General features: G+C 42.4%; 8 protein-coding genes across 13 annotated transcripts in view; 5 read left to right on the top strand and 3 right to left on the bottom strand.

Moving 5' to 3' along the window:
- The window catches only part of Ttc30 (tetratricopeptide repeat domain 30), a 42,453-nt gene that overhangs the window by 12,873 nt on the left and 5,744 nt on the right, over nucleotides 1-23,836 (bottom strand). For 4 of the 6 annotated variants that reach the window (XM_043417621.1, XM_043417623.1, XM_043417622.1 and 1 more), the window contains 4 exons: nucleotides 23,487-23,755; nucleotides 21,302-21,709; nucleotides 19,717-20,101; nucleotides 19,463-19,623 (listed from right to left, as the gene is read on the bottom strand). In XM_043417621.1, the coding sequence (XP_043273556.1) occupies nucleotides 19,484-19,623; nucleotides 19,717-20,101; nucleotides 21,302-21,709; nucleotides 23,487-23,755 (1,202 nt within the window). In that variant the 3' untranslated portion in view covers nucleotides 19,463-19,483. Of the gene's footprint in view, nucleotides 1-18,196; nucleotides 18,398-19,278; nucleotides 19,624-19,716; nucleotides 20,102-21,301; nucleotides 21,710-23,486; nucleotides 23,756-23,836 lie in introns of those variants that run through there. The other 2 variants (XM_043417620.1, XM_043417618.1) reach the window with 2 other exon arrangements.
- On the top strand, nucleotides 719-1,704 carry LOC122409816 (uncharacterized). Its single transcript, NM_001415093.1, has one exon. It carries the CDS (start codon nucleotides 828-830, stop codon nucleotides 1,659-1,661), a length of 834 nt encoding a protein of 277 aa, NP_001402022.1. The 5' UTR covers nucleotides 719-827; the 3' UTR covers nucleotides 1,662-1,704.
- Nucleotides 1,734-3,303, bottom strand: LOC122409808 (uncharacterized). Its single transcript, NM_001414618.1, has one exon. The coding sequence runs from the start codon at nucleotides 3,085-3,087 to the stop codon at nucleotides 1,840-1,842; it is 1,248 nt and encodes a 415-aa protein (NP_001401547.1). The 5' UTR covers nucleotides 3,088-3,303; the 3' UTR covers nucleotides 1,734-1,839.
- On the top strand, nucleotides 3,253-4,851 carry LOC122409805 (uncharacterized). The gene has a single exon (NM_001414633.1). The coding sequence runs from the start codon at nucleotides 3,265-3,267 to the stop codon at nucleotides 4,786-4,788; it is 1,524 nt and encodes a 507-aa protein (NP_001401562.1). The 5' UTR covers nucleotides 3,253-3,264; the 3' UTR covers nucleotides 4,789-4,851.
- On the top strand, nucleotides 5,738-10,025 carry LOC122409797 (uncharacterized). The gene is made up of 2 exons (NM_001415096.1): nucleotides 5,738-8,500; nucleotides 9,318-10,025. Exons 1-2 carry the CDS (start codon nucleotides 5,832-5,834, stop codon nucleotides 9,409-9,411), a joined length of 2,763 nt encoding a protein of 920 aa, NP_001402025.1. The 5' UTR covers nucleotides 5,738-5,831; the 3' UTR covers nucleotides 9,412-10,025.
- LOC122409793 (uncharacterized) lies at nucleotides 10,046-15,789 on the bottom strand. The gene has a single exon (NM_001414587.1). It carries the CDS (start codon nucleotides 14,093-14,095, stop codon nucleotides 10,472-10,474), a length of 3,624 nt encoding a protein of 1,207 aa, NP_001401516.1. The 5' UTR covers nucleotides 14,096-15,789; the 3' UTR covers nucleotides 10,046-10,471.
- Nucleotides 16,483-17,826, top strand: LOC122409817 (uncharacterized). Its single transcript, NM_001414619.1, has one exon. The coding sequence runs from the start codon at nucleotides 16,838-16,840 to the stop codon at nucleotides 17,657-17,659; it is 822 nt and encodes a 273-aa protein (NP_001401548.1). The 5' UTR covers nucleotides 16,483-16,837; the 3' UTR covers nucleotides 17,660-17,826.
- Nucleotides 21,804-23,536, top strand: LOC122409818 (nucleolar protein of 40 kDa-like). Its single transcript, XM_043417659.1, has 2 exons — nucleotides 21,804-22,420; nucleotides 22,696-23,536. Exons 1-2 carry the CDS (start codon nucleotides 22,304-22,306, stop codon nucleotides 23,395-23,397), a joined length of 819 nt encoding a protein of 272 aa, XP_043273594.1. The 5' UTR covers nucleotides 21,804-22,303; the 3' UTR covers nucleotides 23,398-23,536.

Below are 23,836 nucleotides of genomic sequence, written 5' to 3' on the forward strand. Positions count from 1 at the left end.
TTGTCGAAAGCTTGGTATGATTGATGGAGTAGCTAATGGAGTGTTGTAACGGGTTTATTTCCCTTGGACAGATCGACTCTCGTGCGTTATGTGCTCGCGAAAACCGTCTCGTAGGGACGAGTGATCGTGGACGAGTAATTTAAGGGGTATTGCCAAACGAGTCGAACTACAAAGTCGAGGCGTGGTTGCCTCGAGACCAATAATGACCAACTGCTAGTTAATTCGGTAGTTAATTAGCGACGTTAGCAGTTTAGCGATTAAACAGTTAATAATTAATAAATTAGAGCAATTAGTAATGCAGCAATGTTTCTAGTGAATTATTACATACTTGTGCCAATCTGTGTGGTCATGGGTACAACGCTCGCTTTTTTTTTTCAAGCACGATCGTTTTAGGCTGTTTTACTTCGATTGTATAAACAACGAAATATCAATCACAGAGTAGTTCGGGCTTTCGACAACTCGATAACTTCGCGACCTTTTGTTTCGCACTTTTTTAAAATCATCAATCGCCGTTGAACTTTCCATTACTTTTACACTTTTGTGTAACATCTCTGATGGGATCCAACACGGTGGATCGCGAGTGTATTTTTTTTCCTGATCCGATTATAATCACGCCGGATTACGCTTTTCCCTAAATCCGTTTCAATTATTCTACACGAGCGCATATCTCAACTATCCTAAACTGGGTCGTTGAAATAGTAAGTAGTAAAAGGAATTAGGAAGTTTGAGTTTCAATGCTCTCCGATAAAACTGACTGTGGAACTAGTCGTATATATAACAGCAACAAGTGGCGTTAAGCAGAGGTCCATTATAATTTATTGATCACGATGACCAACAGCAGCTTGTTCTACGTCAATACGATCCTTTCCGTTCTGTTGGTTCTTCTCTTGGCGATATTTATAGTTGTACCTGCACCGCTGAAAGCCTCGTTCGACCGTTACAGTATAGATAACAATTACGATCCGGCAACAAACGCTGAAGTGAAGTACTTGTACACGTCGTATAAGAAACCAGATAATAAGAAACTCTTGGTTTGGTTTCAAGCTGGTGCATTTGTCATGAAGAATCGTAAGACACCGTACGGCTTGCTCAATTGTCTGAATGACGCTCTCGTCGAGTTCGACATTCTCACATTTGACTTGCCGATTCGTTCTTCATACACCGTGCGCGACGCAATGCTCACGACCAACGAGCTCCTCGGCCGATTCAAAAAGTACGATGAGTACTATGCGGCAGGTTTTTCAACCGGGGCGCTGCTTATGGGTTCGTTTATGAAAAAGGAGATGGACGAAGAGACCTCTCGTAAAATGGGCGTACCCGCAATTGGAATACGGTTCAAAGCGATCGTTGGTCTATGCGGTCTGTACAGTACGAAATTCGATGATTCTAACCTCGAATCGTTATTCAAATTTTATATCATGCGCGACGATTCGAATTCTCATCTATACTCGTGCTCCGACTTGGATGTACCTATGTTGGTAATCGGTGCGACCTCGGAATTCCTGTACACGGATCAAACTCGGAAATTTCATTGTGCAGGAAAATGCGAGAAGAAGCTTTTTAGCGAGACTCCGTTGCCTCATGAATTTCCGCTAATGATGGATTTGCCCGAGGCTAAAGAATCCGCAGAAACTGTAATACAATTTCTTCGTGAGAATTAACCAAAAGAATTGTTTATATACGAGAGAATGAGAACGAGACGATGCTTTTCTGTAAATGCGTTTATTTCAATATTTTTTTTTTTTTGTTAGAAGCCCAAATATTTATTTCGAAGATAAATTTATTCAATGAAGAATGGTTCCGATGCGGAGAACGCTCTTGGCGATCCTCAATGAAGCTTCATTTCGAGTAGTTCAACAGTGTGACGGATTCGAGAAATACTTCAAGTTCACGCGCGGTACTCGGGGCTAGACGATCGGTTCGTTTTCGCAAAAGTTTCAAATTGGAGGAGAGTTCGTAAATAGCACCAACGACACCTACCTCCGGCAGGTGTATCATCTTGTTATCGGCGACAGTGTATTCGTTGGGAGCGATGCATTTGACATCGATTGTCGGAGCCTTCCACTTCAGTATCAAATCATCCTGTACAATAATAAAACCGTCGTACAGCTCTTTGTTGAACGAAGATGGCAATTGGCTGTTGTGAAATGTTTGAACTCGCAGCTGTCGCGTGCCCACCGTGATACGACCGGTGAGTCGTTGAGCAAGTAATTTCAACAAGGCCACATTGGTAAGAGGCTCGCTCGTATGAATGTTGCCGTCAAAGGATGCCGCGACTATTTCGACGATAACAATATCTCGATCGGTTAGCTCGACTTGCATGCAAATACGTTGTATGGAGGAAACATCACCGGTGCAGCGTTCCGTTGTAACTTGTCCCGCATCCGGCCACACGTAAGCGTTACTATCGATGCACAGAAACTTTGCTTTGACGCCGTTCCACTTGTAGGCCCAGAGATATTCGCCTGCGGGATTGAAACAATTCCACATTTGAACTTTCGGGACGATGCACGAAAACGTCTGTTCCAGGCTAAGTTTTTCGTAGGAAACCGTTATTCCGTGCTCGTTAACGAGGCTCATCAAATGTTTCTCGTGCTCGAGGATTCTCGTATAATCGGTGTTCGGTGCATACTCAATCTCACATGCAAAAGTATATTTGGTCCCGTTCTCAGTCTCTATTTTGTTATACGACACGCGGCACGAATCGCCTTGGAGCGTCAGGACGCGATGTATAGTTTTTTGCACGTTCAACTCATCGATTGCCACCGTCTCTTCGCTCGCTTGACTTCGAACAATGGGATAGATGCAGTTTTCGTAAAAGCCAACGACACGTTTCTTCTGCAGAGTTATTTTTTTCTCCATTGTACGCGAGCTCAATCTGGTGCCGTTTGTAAATATCAATATCACATCCTCGAGTCTTTTGGCGTTGTCGTTGCCATTGCGTTTCGATTCGTATTGGGTTTTATCGATTTTAATGGTTATACTGCTCTCCCATTCGTGGTTAAGATTTTTTCTTGACAACGCTTCGACATCGAGGCCATCGTGTAATAAATTCGCGGTATCCTTAGCAGCTTCGAACATTGACATAATGACTCGTGTGACTATATATATATATAATCAGACCAGTAACAAACAAAATTCTTTGTGTCGTATTTTTTACACGCGCTTGGATTTCGTTCCGATCGCGGACTGACGCGGATGTTCCTTTTCTGTTACAATTGTTTCTGTACGTTAAAATAGTAAAGCTGAGAGAACTGCAGAACCATGGATCCCAACACATGGCTCGCATTCGTAATCGTAATCTTGGCACTGGCGTTGGCCATCGTCACCGTTTGGTTAGGCGAAATAAAAATGACTGAGATCAAGTTCACCGAGCCGGAAATAAAGAAATTCTCAGTGGATGTTCATTGGGACCCTTATCCGACGGAGTTTAGCGTCGAGAATGCCAGAAACTGCAATGCCAAAAACCTGCAAAAATGCAAAATAGACAATCTCGACGACCTACTAGGCTGCAAAGAACTCGCTGTGAGCTGTCGACACTTTAGTAAAGACACCGCTTATTACGAGCACGGTGAAAAATTCATAATACCACGAAATAAAAGCGAAAACGATGGTTGGGTTTTGGCGATAACAGATTTGGCCGCAGCCTGTAATCCATATCACGGGGATTACGTTTTGGTCGCCGCCAATGACAACTCCACCGAATACATGCTCGTGTGTCAGTGCAAAAACCCGGGCTACATAGGCAACGATGATATTCTCGGGGCATGCACTGGCCTGCGGATCTGCAACGGTAAAGTTGACAACATCAATCAAGAACTGAAAAACATCAATTGTGTTTGTAAACTGGGTCAATACTCGCATCGCTATGACGACGACGGTGTGCCAGTATGCAAGACTTTGACTGTAGAAAAAGCGAACGAAATGTATCCTAGAGGCTGGGATCATATCGTGCCGTTTGGGTCTAAAACTCTCCTTAGCATTGATTACTTTCATAAAGACATACAGGATAATGTGAAAGTTCAAAAATTGCTTAACCCATGCGAATACGTTTTGAATAACCCTGAAATCTCAAATCCTGGCTCAAATTTCAACGAAAGGATTAATTCATGCTTCTTTAAGGATTACGGGATCCCTTTGCGGATAGGGATATTCCCAGAAACGGATGATTCTGGACTCGAACCGCTGGATGCGGTGTTGCCTAGCTTGCGATACGAAGAATTACGCATCATCGATGGACTAACCCCCGAAGCGGCAAAATCCGACAATTACGACAGAAGCGAATCGGGCGAACCGGGCAAATCAATTACGCCGGCCACACGTCGTATAAATATGAAAGTCATCATTGATGAATACAAGGAAACTCCTATATATGTTACGCTGCCTAAGAATATTGGTTTTGATTCGCATTCTCAACTGTTCATGTCTATGAGGGACCAGATCGTTGGCGGACGCTGTTACGGTCAATGGCCCTCGTACTCTTGCAATTTCGTTAATTACTACTCTCAACGTAGATACGGTATCCCGATGGCAGGCTACCGAGACCCCCCCGGAACATTTTTCTGGGGTACAGATGACTGGATCAATGCAGAAAGCATGATTTCATATGGTGTGACGACGGAGGGAGATGGGTTGAGGATTAACAAAAAATGGTTTTTATTTAAGAAAGATCATCGCCCTTACGGAATGCAATATTGCCACAAAAGCAAGAAGTGCCTGAACGGCATGTTGTCCCTCAAAGATTCTGACCATGCCAATATACATTGGGACGCAATGGGAGGGCCGTAAAAATCGGCTACTTGAGGAAAACTTACTCTCAAACACCAAGAGCCGTGCTGTCGTTTTTTTTTTCAAATTTCGAAATAAATAAAAAAAATAATAATTTATCTGAAGACACGACGAGGCACCACTCAAAAATTGGTTATGCAAAGTTTTTTTTCTACTCCAATTTCAATCCAACGCACCTTGATTGCTTCTTTTGAACAGCGCCAGTTGAAAATTCATTTTCCTCGAAATTTCTTCTTTTTCGTTCCTTCTGATTTTTTTTTATCAAGATTTCAAAAGTACTCCTTTTCTTGAAAAAAAATATACGAAATTGCAAGAGAGAAAAAATGAGAAAGAAAATTTTTTTTTAGATGCCTCGCGTTTTGCCCCGCCGATCTCCCCACAAATGTAAATTCGCGGAATTCGCATGAAAAAGTACCACGACCTGCAGTCGCTGTGCAGCATACCGTCGCGATCAAATAATTATAATATCCCAAACGAAAGAATTAATTTCATATGCGGCATCAGGTTGCATATCGCGTTATGCATTGGTATTCAATGTTGTCACCAATTTCAATTTTGTGCTGAGTTTATTTTTATCTGCAGAGTATAAACTTTTATGAAAAACGAGTGTTCACACTTACATCGAACGGGACGTTTGACTTCAACATTGTACAGAAAGTTGGCCGAGAACTTTTTATGTCGATGTCTCGTTTTTATTTTCGCTCTCGCAGCACCGGAACCCAAACGAGTGAATTATTAGATGTGAATTTCGGTCTCATATATTTCCACCCGAGTCTCAATCGCTAATACTCAGGTCAGGTCAGGATTCGAATACGTCGAAGCTCAATGATGAAACGACCGGCAGCAGCAGCGGTCGAATATGAATATTCGTCATTTGCGCGCGGTGGGGCATCGCAAAGTCCATAAATAAAAAATATCAGTTGAGAAACGTCGTAGGAGTGGGAATTACACGAACATGAGTTGGGGTGCGGAAAAGCTTTAAAATTTAGTCTCGCAGCGACTTTTGATTCTACGCGGAAGACAGTTTTGGAGTTTGGAGAATAATGGTGTGCTTCGAGGCGTATCTCTTGTGCTCTTACAATCTTCAGATCGGCAAGATAGTTTTAATGAATTGTAAGTGTTACAACATTTATCGGGAGGAAAGTACGTTCATCGAGTCCGTAATAAACCTACGGCAGTCTTACATGGCTTGCATATGTTACGAGTCACAAAAGCGGAAACGCGTAGGTCACAAAACCGTGCCCATAATGCTCGGGAGTTACTTGGATTATCGCATACGAGGGGCGCAGGCTGTCGAGCGTAGCAGGGCTCAGTGGGGCGCGGTTATTTTACGCGGAATGTTGAAAATCTACACGTCCTTCTCGACATTCGACGCCCTCTCGATGCACGTACGTCAGACTCACGAGGCCAAGAGCATCGAATGGTTCACTTACATCGGGAACGAGGGTGTCGCACTCAAATACAGTAACAAAGTTGTCGAGTGGACGTACCGATACGAGACCCAAAACAATTTGAGCTCGAACGCCTGGATCGAGCTGATAAATCAGGCGAATCCGTTCATAAAACGTCGCATTCTCGCCACCGAGTACATTCAAATGTTCGACGACGTTCTCAAATATCCGTACGACATGAACGATCTGAAGAATCGACAATTCATCAACGGGGTTTCGATAATGCGCAAATACATCGACTACGAATTGGCCAAGAGGGACAAAAAGAAGGGCGTCGGTTGTATGAAAATGGCGCACGCCTTCGAAACGGGAGCTCTCTACATCGTGTTGAGTAAAAAAAATACATACGAGACAGAAGAGTGGTGCAAAAATTATCCCCAAAATTATGACAATACGCTACACGAAGGACGGAGCAACAAGACAGTTCATTTTTTGCAAAACGTCACGCGCGCCTCCAACGACGCGGTACGTAATTCGAAAGCCCTCACGTTCCCCAGCGACGCCTTTGGCTTTCTGTGCTTGCTCAATACGAAAGATTTGAAATCGGCCGGGGAGCAGAACGTTCTCGCTGATTTCGTCATTATGACGGAGGAGAGCGATCCGACTGAATTGTACGAGTATCTGCGTCGCGTGACAAGCGAACAGTCATCCATTACCGCCGGGCGAAGCACCGAGCATCACCTCATAATCAACGGATTTATCACGGATTGTCGGAAAGACTGGACCTTCGAGGATTTCAAAAGACTCAAGCGTACCCTGCGACACGTTACCCTCAAATTTTATCAGCCTTATATAATTTTTTCCACCAAAGCTTCGATACCGATTAAATATTCGCACGAGCACGATATCTACGTCTCCCCGGCCGAGGTTGGAGAGTACAACGTTACGTTTCCTGAGTCATCGATGATATCGGTGACGGCGAAAGAGCTTGTGCCGGTCGGCATCACCAAAACACCGGCATCCAAGTCCACCGTTGCCATCAACAATATAAAAGGCAGCGTTGCCAACTTGACCTCGAATTTTCACAAATCACTGATGCGCATGTCGTTAGGCACGACCTGTTACATGGAAAATAATACCGAGATTATTTCGGCCCTCGCCGACTCGGCCGTTATCTCGCGAGACAACGACACGCGCCACTTTCAACAGGCATTCTCTCAACTCGAGAAGACGTTTGGCTTAACGACGTGCTACGCGACGAGCCAACAGCACGATCCGATCGTCGGTGGTGCAATGCGCTCGTTTCTTAAAATGTACGTCCTCGACGATCTGCTGATCGAGAATAAAGGAAGCCACGGGACACCGTACGTGCGCGAGCGCAATACCGAGAGCTCGCCGCTCGTCTCTTCTTACATGACGATGCTTCTCGGGCCGAAAAATTATCCGCCACCGTCCGTATGGAATTTACGGCTTTGGGCGATGTTCGGTAATTCGAACGGAGCCTGCGTCGAAGACGGAGTCGTGTTGGATCGCAAGACGGTCGATGCGATGCCCAAAATTTACTATAACGCCTGCATCACCGTGGATTTTACCTTAAAAACGACGAGGCAAGCGCGGAGCCCGGTCTTCGTAGCGGTCGATGACAAGGACGAATGCGCCCGCGACGAAACACTCGTCGGTTGTCTCATCTCGGAGCACGAGGCACTTGTCAAAAACAGCAAACACTGCAAAATTGTATTCGGCAAGATCGGCAATCATTATTATTATCTATTACATTTTCTTCCCAAGCAGAATAACACGTACGCCGGTCTGCAAGTACGTCACGTACTTCATGGCAAAGTAATCACGGTTATTATTACGGGTGTGCACGAAACACGGGTCTGCGTCGGCACCAAAGTAGCCAACTCGTTTGGCCAAAAAAACGTCTGCTCCAAGTTGGCCGATTTGTCTGGTTACTGGGGCATAACGCGCGACGGCCGTAAAGTTCACGCTCAAATAATGTACAGTGTCGTCTCTATCGTCGGACGCGTGGCATCCGGTCAGCTCTACTGTATGCTCACCTCCCCCGATCTGGCAATAGGACCTAATAAGGAAATCCTCGCTCCCGTCGATCTCGTCATTCACGCCCTTCATCCGTACACAAACATCAAGATATTCGATGTGAAAGTCGATACGCTGACCAACATCAATGGCTTCGACTCGCAGGTCCTCGTCAACACGAGTTTGGCTCTGCGCTCCAAACGCATTTTCGGTAAAGTTCTCCAAGTTATCGGTCTGCATGGATACAGCGTTACCGTCGACTCGACGCATTTCGCGCGCAGGTGAGTCGCGTCGCTTTTTTTAAACACGCAGACCTGCTTTATCCTTGGATTTTTCTAACTAAATTAATATTATTATTTATTTAATATTAATTAATCAATCATAATAAAAAATTCAATTTTTTCAAATTCAATCAAAGTCCCGATATTCAACTCTGGAATATTGAGTGGACGCTAGAGACTGATTGTATTAAGACTTTTTGAGAGTCGCGTTGACCCCCGTCAGATATAGATTTCATGCGGAGATGGATAGCCCAGCCGATAAATTACTACCTGATCGGGGAATTTCCGTACTTCGTGATGCAATAAAAATTTGAAAAAATTCACCAACATTTGGAACTACAATTATCAATAATAATGTTGCTCATTTTTTTTTTTTTTACGAATCGAATGTGCGCATTTTTATGAATGCTCATGATTTTTTTCAGAATTTTCGTGGATTTTTGAAATTCCCTTTTTTTCAATTTTTCAAGTGGCTCTTTTCAATTTTGAAAAAAATTTTTCAAGAAAATCCACGAAAATTCTGAAAAAATTCATGAGCATTCGGAAAAATACACACATTTGATTCGTAAAAAAAAAACAATAGGTCACAGCGATATTATTGAATAATCAATTGTTTAAACAATTCGTTATTAACTTTTGGGCAATATTATTATTGATAATTGTTGTTCATAGCTTTCCAAATTTTGTTGAATTTTTTCAGATTTTTATTGCATCACGAAGTACGGAAATTCCAATCAGATATAATTTTTGGTCGAGCTATCCATCCAGTTATATACCTTAAATTCGTATAAACGCTAATGAGGCTTTTCTCTTGCAGAGATGATGGACGACGCAAGCGACAACAAGACGAAACGGAGGTGCGCAATCCTAAACGAGCTCGTCGCGTTGGACGGAAGTGTATCGCTCAATGACTGTCGCCTTTGAATCTCATTTCTCAACAATATTTTTCACACGACTATAAATACACTTTTTGTATTCTGTAGGAGCATTCTATGGGATTTTGAATATGAATATTTATAAGATTTCACACCTTTATTCGCGACTTTTAAATGCAAATAATCTAAACACCGATAATGCATAAAATTGAAAAGTTGCATGAAATAATAAGTAATTTTTTAGAGGATCGTCATATATGGATCGCAGTAGGTCGTCAAGTTCAATAAACAAAATTCATGCTGACGTGGTCCAATATTTTCAAATGTCCATGCGAAATTCACGACGACACTTTCTAGATATTTTCGTGTTTTAGCTTGATTTCGCTAGAAAAAATGTCTCTCGTATATGACTGCAGAAAGTAACTGCGTCGCCACCAATTTTTTATATTCGGTATAGAGAGTTATATTGTACGTGACTTTTTTTAAAACGGCTCGGGCTAGCGTTATGCACGCATCTGCAGCGTCGACTTGCCCCAACTCAACGATTCATAAAATGCCATAAGCAAAATGAATTTCCGTTCAGTCATCCCGACGAAAGTGCAAACGTGTACCATCAAATAATAAAAAAAACTAGGCGAGTCAAAGACGCGCGCTCCGCGCGCCCGTCATCTTCTTGCAAAGCGTAACATTTTATTTATTTTTACCTGGATTCATTTACGTTTAATAATTCAGCTCGTTAATAACTATTGAAAGAATGTCCAATTCGAAGAATTTTCGAGAAATCGAGAGTCGAGCAAAAGGATATCGACAAAATGTCAAAAATATGGTTCGAGTTCCAAGCTGTCATTTTGACAGGACGAATGAACGTTGTTTTTTTTCCGAATGAATTTATATTATAATCCCACAATAATGATCGCGTTTCAAGAACCAATCGGAATCGCGGAAAAGCGATGACAATAATGAAGAGCTAATTCACGCGTCACAACCTTACTTAATAAAAAGATAATAAAAAGTAAATGGAATCGAGAAATTCGATTTCCGATTGTCATTTCTCGTCGCGCTGCATCCTCCCCCATTCGAGGCAAGTATTTCACCTTCACCTCGATGATCCGGCGGTCTCGTCCCTTATTTCGTAACTGCCGACATCTTCTTTGGCAAAGCAGACACCTCGATAGACACCCCCCCCGTCCGTAGGATCGTAATACATTTTGTTGTTCAACTTGAAAAATACGCTCGCATTTTCTCGGTCGAGCACCGTGTTGTACAATTTAAGACGGGCGTCGATGTCATCGCGAGTAATGATACCGTTTTGAGAAGGGATTGTGCTCATGTTGTTCTGTATGTGTTGAATGAGGGCGGTATACTGGATGTTTTGGACGACCGAGACCTCGTCCAATGCGAGATTGTAGTGCTGAGAGAATTTCAATTTGAAGTCGCTCAATTTGGTAATGGTGCTCGAAATTTTGTCTTCGATACTCCGTTTCACCGTATTGATGAGAACCTCTTTGCACATTGTGAAACCTTCGGCCTCGGTCAGCCCCGAGCGCACCATAAACGCGTACAATTCGTTATTGTTGAAGTACACATTGGCTTTGTATGCCTTGACGTTGCGGTTGTGCACGTTGATGACCGGTCGGAAGTTTTGATCACGGTTATGGTAGTAAGCGACGTAGGTTATCCAGGCAAGAGCGTTAGCGGAATGTGACTCCTTGCAATTCATGATGCCTTCGTAAAACTTGGATTCGGTCATCATCATGAAAAAGCTGTCGGCAGAATATTCCGCTTCACTGGTTTGCTGGCCGCGGAGTTCAATCGCGTGAATTCGGTCGATGGTCGTCTTGTCCGTGTCCATGTTACGGCTCTTGTGTGAATAGAATTTTATAATGTTATTCGTCGCCCCGTACACGAGTGATTGGGAGCGCTGCAATTCGTACTCTTGGCTGAAGAATTTTTTCATCGATTCGGCGTCGTTGCCCGTTATGGATTTTATGTGGCTCGAGTCTAGAGTGTTGACTTCGTTGATGATCGTGACGTTGTGGCGCATCGTGATGTTGGCTCGTTCAACGGCTTCCTCGAGCCTCGTCAGGCGGGCGACGTCCGGCGAATTGAGCTCCTGAATCCAGTTGCAGATGAGCGACTTGCCCGTATCTTTTTTCCCGAAAAATATGAAGAGCTTTTTGTTCTTGTTGATCGGAACGAATATCGCAGAGACCATATTCACAAGCTCAATCGTCGTTTCCGAATCAAACGCCGTCGACATACCGAGTTTCACGATTATTTCTGTCAAACAACGCTCGAAATAATTCAAGTTCGAACCGAACACGATGTCGAGTGTCCGTTCGAAATTTTTTTTTAAACACGCGAGATTAGTCACAAACTTGACACCGCTGTAACGAGGGTGCTCGCTTTTCGGCGGTGGCAAACGCGATACACCGAACGCCCGTACCAAAGTCTCAAAAGTCCTGCACTTTATCATACAAACTGCAATTATCACAGCGTAAAAACAGAATTGTGCTGACACGTCCCTCACTCGTTCGCCGTTCATGCTCAACAGCGTTCCCATGTAACTTTTCTCGTCTTCGTCATACTTGAGCGTCGCCATTTGTTGGGCAAATTTATTTCTCCACTCGTTCTCACCGACGCGTTCTTGTTCATACCGAAACACTCGATCCACGAGTTTTTCATACGACAGCAAGCTTTCCAGCTCGTTCGTGTCGTACAGGTACATTATTATGTAAATGAATTTCGGATCGATTGGATAGTATTCGACTAAAAAATAGGCTCCCCGTAGATCGGTGTGGGTTTGAATGAGTGCGAAAAATTTGGTCAAACGGAATTCTTCGATGTCGTATACGTCGCGCAGCTGTATAACTGCAGGAGCCAGTTGAAAGTGCGTGAAAACTTCGGTCAATCGATTCGTCAGAATATTCACGTAACGGCTAGCACTGTAACTGAGCTTTAAAATGTCGTGATTCTGTTTATCGTACGACTTGAGCGGTCGCGTTATGTCCCAAATGGCGTATTTCCGGGTTTTAACGAATCTCAGAAAGGCCGTGTTAGCCGTGTACAGGCCGGTTACGCTGTTGAACACACCGACCATCGTGGCAAACATGAACTCGCACACGGGCCACAGGTCCGTTGTTTTGAAAAAACTTTTTCGGGAATACAAGTGTTGAGCGAGCATATCGAGGGCCAATTTATCGTAGCCGGTCCATTCGCCAATGCACGGAAGGTTCGAGTCCGTCAGACTTTTGCAACTCTTGTAGAACCCGTTATCATTGGCGACGTACCAAGTGAGCGTGGACTCGTTGTACATGAGAATTTTCAGTCGAGCCATGACATCGACGTAAACGCGAACGAGCTGATCGTACACCTCCTTTTTCTCTTCGCGTTTTTTACCTTGGAGACGTTTACACGCACGCTCCGGAGATTCGATGTGCAGCGAGTTGCTCATAACCTCGTTGATTCTCGCATCAATCGTCAAGAAAGGGCTGATATTGTTGATGAACAAGTAACTCAAGTGCGCCATCATTTCGGTCGCAGTGTCCAAGTAACTGTTGTAAGTGTGCACTTCGTACATGTCGATGAATCTAGCCACAGTTTCATCGACACTAGCGACCTCTTTGTACACTGTTCTCAATACACTTTTGAACGCGTCTACGGTTATGGGCTCAAGGGATTTGTGCATGGCGACGGTGTACGGTTGGAGGTACAGTCCGCCGTTGTCGCTCGCCGAAACTCGCACGAAGCTGGCCAAACTCAAATCGCTTCGATTAAAATGGCTGATGTTGAAGCTGACGATAAACTCCCGAAATTTTTCTTTACTCCGCGAGTCCAAGTCGCGAAGCTCGATCTCCGTTGGATCACCACCGTCTGCCAATGTTTTCGCGACGCGCCGATTACTTTGAACTATGAATTCCTCCAACTGATTCATGTAAGAAAACGTTTTGCCGAGTGTTACGCTGCTTATATTTGAGGGGAATTTTGGCTTGGAATAAACGAGGCGCGTATTGTTTGTCGTGCACACGTACACCGGGCGCGGCTCGGCAATTATCGTTGCCACGAGCGAATCCGATGAGACGTGCTGTAACGTTATGCACTCGAAAAATGGGTACCGTCCCACGAGCTCTACGGATGCTTGGCCGAGGATCATCGGTTGGTAAGGACGCGACGTTCCCTTCGCCGAGTACGGTAGCGGCATGCATGGCGGCACTTCGATCAACAAGTTGTGCTCCTGAAAATTCATACTCAAGTGTTTTGCAACTAACAAGTGTAGAGGCAACGATACTGACACGTCACTGTACAGATGATAGCTGCAGCTATTTTTCCACATGGCGCATTGCGGAGGCTCGTTATTGGTCGTTCTCTTCAGCATTACTTCGACGCGACTTTTAATGTTATTTGCCAGCGCGTCGTTCGCGTGCTTTGAACTCGGATTACGTTGACACGCGCAATTAATTTCCAGAGAGAACTTACGCACGTAAGTTTTCGTGTAATCGATGGCCAACGTGTGCCCGCAGTCTTTAAATACGCGCAAAACATCGTCGCGCACTGTCGCGTTTTCGGGCCACTCGTAGTGCCTGCCCAACGTTTCCGAATGTATCACCGTATTGCTTGTCGATTTGTGCGCGACGTAAGGCGTCAATTTGTATCGTTCTAAAAACGCCAACTCCACGGCCTGCGTTTGATTGAAAGGGGTATTCGATAACTCGACAGTCATTTTATTGACAATGCAGACACGACTCGATATTGCACACGCGATTAAAATAATCGACCGCGTCGTTATATTCTTTCAATTATTACGTTCCTTCTTGTCGCGGCGGCTACTATACAAACATCGTCGAATCGGAAACACCGAAGTAACCTAACCAATAAAACTAGTCAATACTGCACCCAGAGACTATAGAGACTTGCAGATTTTGCTTCGCAGAATTTACGCGCTTACCGCTAAAACGTCACACTTACTCATCGAAATGTCACCCTTCGCTTATTCTCCCACAATATGTATCAAACAGCCCCGAATAGGGAGGCGGGGCGCGCGAGTGGGAACCCATACATTGGGCTATCGGACACGAATGCTCCTTGTCAGAGTATCGTATTCTTCGAAACGTACCGACAACTCGGTTCCGCCTTCGTCGTTCTTACGGCGCGCATCATAACACGTATTGACTTGCCTTTTTTTAATGCTTGCGGCGTCAACGCTCTGAACTAAATCATGAGAGCGATATACCAACGTATTTAGATTTTGATGGTGAACGGTACGGTTAGAATGCGCAAAGAGACGCTTGAGCCGGTAATTCGGTCTCAACCCGGCTAAATTTCATTCCTCATCCTGTTCTCACCGCACTACTGTGCTCGCGGTTCGGTCTACGTCTGAAATCTCATCGTACGGGCACCGGTGGGTATACAAAGAGTACGCGCTTCAGTCTAAAGTAGTTCGTGCCTCGTACGATTTTCGGTCATAGTAAATAAAATAAAATAGTGACGAGTGACGAAGGATGATGTTGCTTATACGCTATTGAATCAAATAATATTTTCAATAATTTCGTCATAGGATAATTTAGAGGCATTACGATTCGATTGTAAATTTCATATTATCGAAAAGAATAACATCGATTTCGTCAAAGCAAAAAATACCGATAGCACGCGTTTTAACGTCGTCGAAGACGAATTAGACTCTCAACAGCAAGCATCGCGTTGAGGATATGCTTCTTCATTTGGAACTATAGCTTTTACCCGCGGCTTCGCTTGCATGGTATTTTGAAAGGCTTTAGCCAGGAGGAATGAGATACCGACCATGAATACAGAACTGTGCGAACTATTTAGGGACGCTTGTGTAAACAATGTGGTGTTTCTTTGACATATACAAATTTCGAGCATTGGAAGAGCGATTTTTTCCTGTACTGCATGCTAGTCGAATGAGTGCTAAATTTTCAAAACGCTTTTAGACCACGATGCGTGCCCCGCCACATCGCGCGATAAGACACGTATGAAAATAACCATATTTCAGCTACCGCGCGTGACATATAACAAGGCCTCGTTTCGTAACAACAGTGCAAAACAACGATTGCGATATTCAAGAAAACAATGGCCTCGCCGTTCAATGGTTTTTCCTTTTTGTGCTAATTGTAAATATAAAAAATTTGTTGAAACAGTTTGAAAAATTTCGCATACTCGTGCAGTGGCTCGTTCCCCGGACCATCTGCATGCCAACGATGAGTAACGAACATACAAATTTTCACACTTATAACATTAACAAGGTTGAATTGTGGGAAGTCTTACTTATTTACGAAGAACATCTTTAAACTGTACTGAACTAGCCTTAATGAAAAAGAGAACGTAAATTCCTCGTCCCTGACCGTCGGTCTGTTCGCTGCCAAGTGTTTTCAAAATTGAATAATCGAACCTTATTATCCCGACAAACTTTGGAACTATCTGGAACTATCCGGAATCGAAACAGAGTCGCGCGACTCTATGGTCAAATGACTATTTATTTATCGTCGAAATAAAATAGGTTATAAGAAAGGTTTTCTGTATTTAATAAATCTTAGGGCAATTTAAACTATATTCGTATAAATTTATACAAGATCATATTTAATAATTTATGATTATAAATATCTTATGATTGCTTATATTTGTCTCGGTTTTTCAATATATACATATATATATCGGTTCTCTTCTCAACTCCAAACTCGCCGACTATCACGAAAAGTATACATTCTTAACGTTGCCAAGTATATCGAGCCACTTCATGGCAATCGATCTCCTGCCATTTTCTGAGTTTTCATCGAGATTATTTTGAAAATTCTCTTCGAATGAGTCGCGCGATGGCCCTATATTTTTATGCTCACATTGGAATCTTTGTAATATAATCAATGAGGAGCAATTTTAACATAAGCTATATCTAATCGATAAGGAAATGAGAATTCTGCAATCATAGTATTGGCAGGATGGGTTTCTCATAAGATGCCGTCTTATATTTCTACTTGATCGTGATGAATTTCTTGATATAATCTTCGGTAACGTATTAAATCCTTTAGCCATATGAAAGTTTATAACGTAAAAATGATATAATTTAAAAATCACGAGTTCGTCTAATATCGATTGTCGCGCGACTCCTACCTTAAAAGTATTGGTGAAGGTGAGCTACCGCCAGCCACCAGAAGCTCGAGGAATGTGTGCTTCTATCGAGAACGTCTCTATGAAGCAATGACTCGTCGATAGTCATGCTGCAGTAAGCCTCCAGTATGGAGAGTATTAAAGTGTTCTGAGGGGAGCCAGTTTTCCACGGTTTCTACGTGCGACTCGGTCGGGTCATATCAAAGTTTCGGATCGACGTGATTTCATTCTGTCAAGGATACCTCGGTCGGTCCGAATTCAAAAGCTTTTGGAATAACCCTAAAACAGCTCTTTTGCATGCCTATACGGGACGTGTCGATAATAAACGCCTTGAATTCGTCGTATGAGAAAAGTACGGCGGTTTACCTTTCAACGTACGATGACGAGAGAAATCGAAATTGTATTCAGCACCGACGACGAAAGCGAGAGTAACGATTGCGCGGACTTTTCCACAATACCCAGCAAAACAAGGAAGTTTTCGTCGGACGAGGACTGCGAGGCGGAAGCAGGCAACGAACCGCGCGAGTTACCGGCAACCGGCTCGGCCGCGTTGAGTTACGACGATGCGAGCTCGATGAACGTTTCGTCGTCGACTTCGCCTCTCAACCGCATGGAAAAAAAAACTAAACGAAAGCCTCCGCGACCAAGGCAAAAGCAATTTGCGATCGGCAAACGAACGCGCGTACAAAAGCCTTGTGCAAATGCGGTTACGAAAGATGAGGAAAAAATTGAGACGAGTGTTCGGCGTTATTGTACCGCCGATGAAATGGTCCGCGCGGCCTGTCTCAATATACAAAATTACCAAGATTTAGCGTTGTGCGAATGGAGCGAATTAGTGTTACTGCATCTGGCCCATTCTCCCAGCGTCGATGCACCATCGGAATTGACGTGGCATCAGGTACAGTCCATTTGTCACAACTACGAGTGGAGTGTCCGCGTGTCGAGTGCCATGAAAGATCATTTGCCGGGAGTGGTAACGTTGCTCGGTTTGCTCAGTACCAACCGGCGTGAGAAACAGCGTTGCGGCGCACTCTTGCCCGACGATAAACGTATGTTCTTTACCGAACCGACCATCGACAAAGCATGCCTCAACAAATATCTTCCAGCTGTCCGAGCAATTACAAACGCCCCGAGTTTATTGCGCCTCAATCAAAATAAAAAGTAGAAAACTGAGCGAAGACGATCCCGACGATCACGAAAAGGATCGCCGATAGAGATCGTTTTAATAATGTGCCCGAGCAATATCAGCGAACACTTGTGACCGACGGTGTGTGCTATACGAAAATTAACCTCTCATCTTTCGTATCACGATTCCCTGTTGAATATATTTTTTCATTTACTATTTCATTTGACAGTGTGTCACGAGTCTTTTTTTCTTAACGAGGGTGCATCACGAAATCAAAATAATCAGAATTTTATAAAATTTCGTGACAACGTTCTTTGGCATCAAGCATACAAATACAATTTTTTTCAAATTTTTTTATCAAATGGTTGTCGAATAATTGAGCGTTAAATCCAAGTTCTTATGCACGAGATGTAAACTCTATGCTTATACGCGTAAACTTTAGTGCTCAATTACTGGAGAGCTGGCGGTAGAAAAATCTTAAAAAATGTATATTTTCTTATATATTTTTAAAGAATACATTTACCAAATTTTATTAAATTCTTATCATTTTGAAATTTTTAATGTATTTAACATGGCTTAGCATAGGCAACATTGTATCGTCGCGATCCACCCTCCTTAATATCCGAATTCTTCCTTCACGAGATTCCTGAGATGTTGCCTCGCATGGCAGCCAGCTCCTGATGATTTCTCGTTCGACTATAGTACATTTTCGACAGGGAGTCTGCTCCCTTTCCGGATTGCATTATCCGATGAAGGCCAGTAAATATAGTGATAGTACTGCGGAATAAATGTACCTGACGAAAAGTTTTTTCAAGTTGGTACCGTTCGGTACGAGATCGTCCCAAAACGAGAATGAAAAATCCCGTTTGCCGTTACAGCGAATATCCCGTTCGCAGTTGTGTGAATGTGAGAGAGACACGTGAAAAATGCAGGTTGCACGATTTACTCGGACATTCTTGATTTTTCAAGGAAAATAAGTTAGACTTTTTCTTCACTGATTAAACGATAACAGCCTATTACTCAGATTTTATTTTGAAAAATCAAGCTTCTCGGAATTCATCGTGCAATAGAATTTTTACGAACCGAACAACTGATAGACCACCTTAAGATGATGGATCAGTCGGTAATCACAACGGTGAGTGCGAGAGAGATAGCTGCAAATTTTGAAAAGGTAATTTTTCCACATCGTTCGTCTGATCGAAAAAATAAAAATGTCATTGGATTTTTGCGATCGCGCTGCGTACGATAACATTTTTATTATTTTAATCGGACGAACGATGTCAAAGAGTTTCAATTTCAAAAATTCGAGGTGTGATTACCGACTGATCCATCATCTTAAGAGTCATCGAGCTCACGTGAGTCACGTGACCAAGTCAAAGTCGACGGTGGCGCCTCCCGTAGTAAAGTATATCTATTCCAGTGGGGTGGTCCTTATTCGAGGTTGAAATTTTTTTTTAAATTCCCCCCTTGATTCGATTCCGAATCACTAAAAAAGACATCACGAAAAAGCTGGGGTCAGTGGTGGGATCATGGAAAATGCCAAGACTCCGCGGCAAAATTGTTGAGATTCAAAAAATATTGCCTGTCTGCATGGGAGTCGGAATCTGCGACCGGGGGTCGATGAAATAAAGGTTGAAGCGCGGATTATACACGATGAATCAGAGAAAAGAGGAGAAAAACAAAGAATTTTATTCGTCGATTATAAGGGTGCGTCGAAAAGCGTTTTTACCCATTCGATTTATGGGCAAACGCGCGGTAGAAACTCAACCCCCTTAACACTCGTAAGCGTTTGGATGGATGAGTGCCAAGACGAATCGCTCATAGCACTGATATCGTACGTACCTTAAGTATCAAATAATATCGTTACGACATTTGCAATTTAATGAACAAAGCTTTCAAATATCGAGCTTCGTAAGTAACAGTTTGTTTTCCTCGCGGCACGCTCGGAAAATCGTTTATTTCGAAAGGCTGCTCAATCACCGTTGGTATGTCACGTCCGTAAACTGTAACAATAGAAATACGATAAGATAGTAGTGCCAAACGAATAAGAATAATAAAGACAATATCGAAAATAAATATAATGGTGCTATATGAACCCTCGCAATGGTCGAAAAATTGAATGCAATCCTGCAGAGTAGAATCCTTCAAGACGACCAATTGTTTAGAGAGCTGTTCAAGCAACGACAGAAAGCATCGTTTCGCGTAAAACCACGTGTCGGTGCCCAATTTCTTGTTGTACGGCTCGAGGCTTTTCATCACCCGCGATATACCAAATTCGTAATGACCCTTTGAGCAATAAAGAGTTCCAATTACGAGATTCACGATACAAAGGTGGAACAATTTTTTATCCGGCTCTTTGAACGACACCGCTTCCTCTTCCTTTTCAATTTTTTTCATCAACTCCTCAGCCTCCGTATTTCGAGTATCCATTATGTAACTGACGCACAAATTGGCCAGTACAATCGCACTCACTTCGAGGATCTAGAAAACGAAGTGAAAAAAAATTTATGAAACAACGTGTTTTATAAAGTTAAAAAATTTCTGAAATCGTTACAAAAAAAAAAACCGATAATCAATCGAAAAAGGAATTGTATCCAAAAATAGGGTTTGTCCCGATTAAGGAAGTTCGCGGGAATCTAACGGACATCGAAAATCCCAACTTTACGAGTTGAAATTTGGAAATATGCTAGAAATGTACACCGTGCATCTTATTCCCGGAATTATTATAGAATCTATATACCGTCTAGTTGTCGAGAAAACAATCTCAACGAAATCACATTTTTTTGAGGGTTATACATTGGCTCTTATGACAGGCACACTTCCTGTGCGACGATTTGGATTTAATGAAATAGGATCCTCCCAATTTTAGAAAAACCAAAAACGAAAATAAGAAAATTAAATTTTTTTATATATCAATGATGTTCTTGAGAAAGCACTGTTACCGGTGACAACGACTTGAGAATAGAAAAACAAAAACACTTATTTGAGGTTATCGAATAATAACGACACAAACGGTGGAAGGTTTGACAACACTGTGAGCCAGCTGGTTTAAAATATAGATATGCATACACATATAAATAGAAAATGGCTGTTGTCACATTTTGCTCGACGATTTTACTACGAAAGTATTTTAACTGCTATCGTTATATTAAAAATTTATCAATTTCAACAAATAAGCTACACATAATTTTAATAATTGCGAGAATAAATTTTAATCGTTTCTTTAAGAGCATTATATGGATCGGTCAAACTGTGTCAAAGAATTTCGATTTAGAAATTTGCAGCTATCTCTCTCGCACTCACGGTTACGATATACCGACTGATCCATCCTCTTAATCATCGAAAGAGCAAAAAAGTTCAGTTGCTTTTTTGATTCACAAGTATAAAATACGGATGATCTTTAACCAAGTTTAACTTTAGTCTCTTTGCTGACTGCGCGTCTACATAAGGCGAGTCCCGACCAATCCGTGATTGAAAGAAGTAGGCTTTTTGCATTTTTGTAGCAGCACGGAGATTAGATTCCAACGTCAGACTGTGTTTTGAGCAGTTATATAATATTTACACCAAAATATCGAGCTGATATGGAAATGTTTTCACGCCCATGACAAAAAATATATAAGCGTAGAAGTGTATGTATAAAGTTAGTTTCAACAAAACAGTTAACGTGTGACACAAACGCACATTGTCAAATTTTTTAATGACGATCGGCTTGTAAAAGCCGGCAGCTTGATTGAACTTGTTTTCCTGCATGAAGAGCGTATGAGCGACGTTTAGTTTCCACACGTCGTATTCGTTACAGAAATCTGCGCTCTTACGAAATATCTTTTCGACTTGGGTATAATTTCCCAGTTCCCAGTAAATCTTTGCTTGAGCCATAAGAACTGGCACGTAACGTTCCAAAGCTTCTTCATAATCGTTTACGGCCTTTTTAACCGCAATCTCGTCATGATTCAAGCGAGCCTCTTGAACTTGCTTCGTTGCTTTGCGGAGTGCCTCGGTGTGTTTGTTGGCAAGATCGTCAAGTTTTCTGTAAGCTTCCTCCGGTGCGGTTTGCTGAGTTATCAATGCATCTAAGAAGTCGTACAGGTACTGCAACGTTTGGAAAAAACTCAATCTTCAAAAAATATCTATTTTCGTGTTCTTTAAATAATTGAAAAAAATATATATATATATATAGAAACAAGAGATAATTCGACGATCCGACGAACAGATCGAGATTTTAAGTTGAGCATGTTTTATCACGTCGCTAACTGGTATAATAAAAATATTTCAAAAACGGAAAAAATATATAAATTTTGTGGCTAATTGTTGTAAAGCATTTAGCATGTTTTATACTTCTACGCGGTATTAGTTCGGTCGTAAAATTCATACGCTGATACGCTACGGTTTCCTCGATGAAAAGCGCATATCGGCACTTAATTATAGTAACACGTACTGCCATCGTAAGAGTACGGAGTACGTTGATACTTTTTGTCGCAGTACGGTAACGGCAACGGCAGCATCGTACGGTACGGTAGAAGTATCTTGTACCCAATGGTACGCTGGATATCTGAACGTTTGTGCGGTTTGTGCGTTTTGCAATAATGGCGGGCTAAATAACATGTTATTACGCCAAAAGGGACACGAACGATATTAGAAGAGGCAAAAACAGAACAAGAAACAAGGACGCAAAACGAACGTAAAATGTCGAGTTGCGAGTTGAATCAAATCTTTCTCGGAGAAATCGCTTCTGTACAAAATTATGGAGCTTTTGTGAGAATTCCTGGATGTAAGCAACAGGGTTTGATACACAAATCGCAGGTAAACATGACGACATAACCTAATCCAATATTGCCTCATTAAAATAAGAGGAGGGAAAAAATAACTCGGAGTTGACTGAGTTGATATTTTTAATGAACAATTAGTAGATATCCATATTTTTCTGAAATTACAATGAATTCATTCAATCGATGGAAAGATATTGAAAAATGAATGAAGTACTTTGTACGCCTGTCACAAGTTATTTGGTATATGTGTGGGAGAGGCAGTGGTGGCATATTATATGAAAAAAATCAAATTGAACGATTTTTTTTAAGGTGAGTTCTGCAAGGGTGGACGATGTTGCAGACGTACTACAGCGGGGGGAGCGGGTGTGGTGCAAAGTTATAAATATTAGCGATGATGGCAAAGTCGGTTTGTCAATGAAACATGTCAATCAGGGTAATGGTAAAGATCTGGATCCAAATGGAATAGAGCAGCAAATGGACGAACAACGAAGAAAAAAGTTTGTGCCAGGACAGAAAAGGCCGATAGAGCTAGAGGCTGTTCTTGATACAACATGTACCAAGTGCGGAACACGGGGCCACCTTGCCTCTGACTGTTTTAGTACACCTGATGGTAAAAAATATGAACTATTGCCAGAAGTTGAGGAGCTCCCCGAAGCCACGGTTCACCCTCCGAAAGACGATGCAAATATGGATGCACGATCCAAGAGTCATAAACGAGCAAAAAAAAAGAAAAAACTGAAAAAATCACGACGCTCTGATGGTAGTAGCGACGATGAAAGTGACGATAGTGATACGGTCACTGCCACTGATGAAAATGACGAGCATAAAAGAAGAAGTAAGAAATCCAAAGATTCAGCCAAAAAGAAGAAACGAACGAAGAAAGATAAAAGAAAAAAGCGCGAAAATGGCGCAAGTGATAGCTCAACTAACCAGGGAGAAAGTAGGCGACGTGAGGGCAGTGATAAAAAGTCGAAAAAGTGTAAACACTCGAGATCCAAACATTCGGATTGATCCGGATGAGAAAAAGAAAGATATAGATTGGGAAAGAACAAATGATTGTATAAAATTAGTGATGAAATAATTTGACCAGTAATACATACCGGAGTCAGGTATTTGTATGTGAGATGTACATTTTCCGCCAAAACATCAGCTGCCAGATCATAATACTGGTACTTGCAATACAGAAGCAATAAATTGGCAAATGTCTCGGATGGGAAAGGATTCTGTTGAAGTAAAAATTGTAATTTTTCAAAACCCTCGGCTGGCTTGGTATCCATATTAATGAGAGCTTGATTGTGAAGAGTAACAGCGTCAAGTTCTTCTTCAGAACGCGGAGGCATATCTGTGAGCGCTTCGCGAGCTGCTTCGTCTGGAACAAAAACGAAGAAAACAAGTCATCGTTTGAGAAATATTTATGAAGAGGATATTCAAGGATTACTTCGAACAGAGA

This window comes from Venturia canescens, chromosome 4 (assembly GCF_019457755.1).
Source record: "Venturia canescens isolate UGA chromosome 4, ASM1945775v1, whole genome shotgun sequence".
Classification (NCBI taxonomy): domain Eukaryota; kingdom Metazoa; phylum Arthropoda; class Insecta; order Hymenoptera; family Ichneumonidae; genus Venturia; species Venturia canescens.

Bases quoted from the DNA above. Each gene is read 5' to 3' on its own strand.
- LOC122409797 (NM_001415096.1), top strand. From the start codon at position 5,832: ATGGTGTGCTTCGAGGCGTATCTCTTGTGCTCTTACAATCTTCAGATC. The intron at 8,501-9,317 runs GTGAGTCGCGTC...TTTCTCTTGCAG, and splicing joins TCGACGCATTTCGCGCGCAG to AGATGATGGACGACGCAAGC.
- LOC122409816 (NM_001415093.1), top strand. From the start codon at position 828: ATGACCAACAGCAGCTTGTTCTACGTCAATACGATCCTTTCCGTTCTG.
- LOC122409805 (NM_001414633.1), top strand. From the start codon at position 3,265: ATGGATCCCAACACATGGCTCGCATTCGTAATCGTAATCTTGGCACTG.
- LOC122409817 (NM_001414619.1), top strand. From the start codon at position 16,838: ATGAGAAAAGTACGGCGGTTTACCTTTCAACGTACGATGACGAGAGAA.
- LOC122409808 (NM_001414618.1), bottom strand. From the start codon at position 3,087: ATGTCAATGTTCGAAGCTGCTAAGGATACCGCGAATTTATTACACGAT.
- LOC122409793 (NM_001414587.1), bottom strand. From the start codon at position 14,095: ATGACTGTCGAGTTATCGAATACCCCTTTCAATCAAACGCAGGCCGTG.
- LOC122409818 (XM_043417659.1), top strand. From the start codon at position 22,304: ATGTCGAGTTGCGAGTTGAATCAAATCTTTCTCGGAGAAATCGCTTCT. The intron at 22,421-22,695 runs GTAAACATGACG...ATTTTTTTTAAG, and splicing joins GTTTGATACACAAATCGCAG to GTGAGTTCTGCAAGGGTGGA.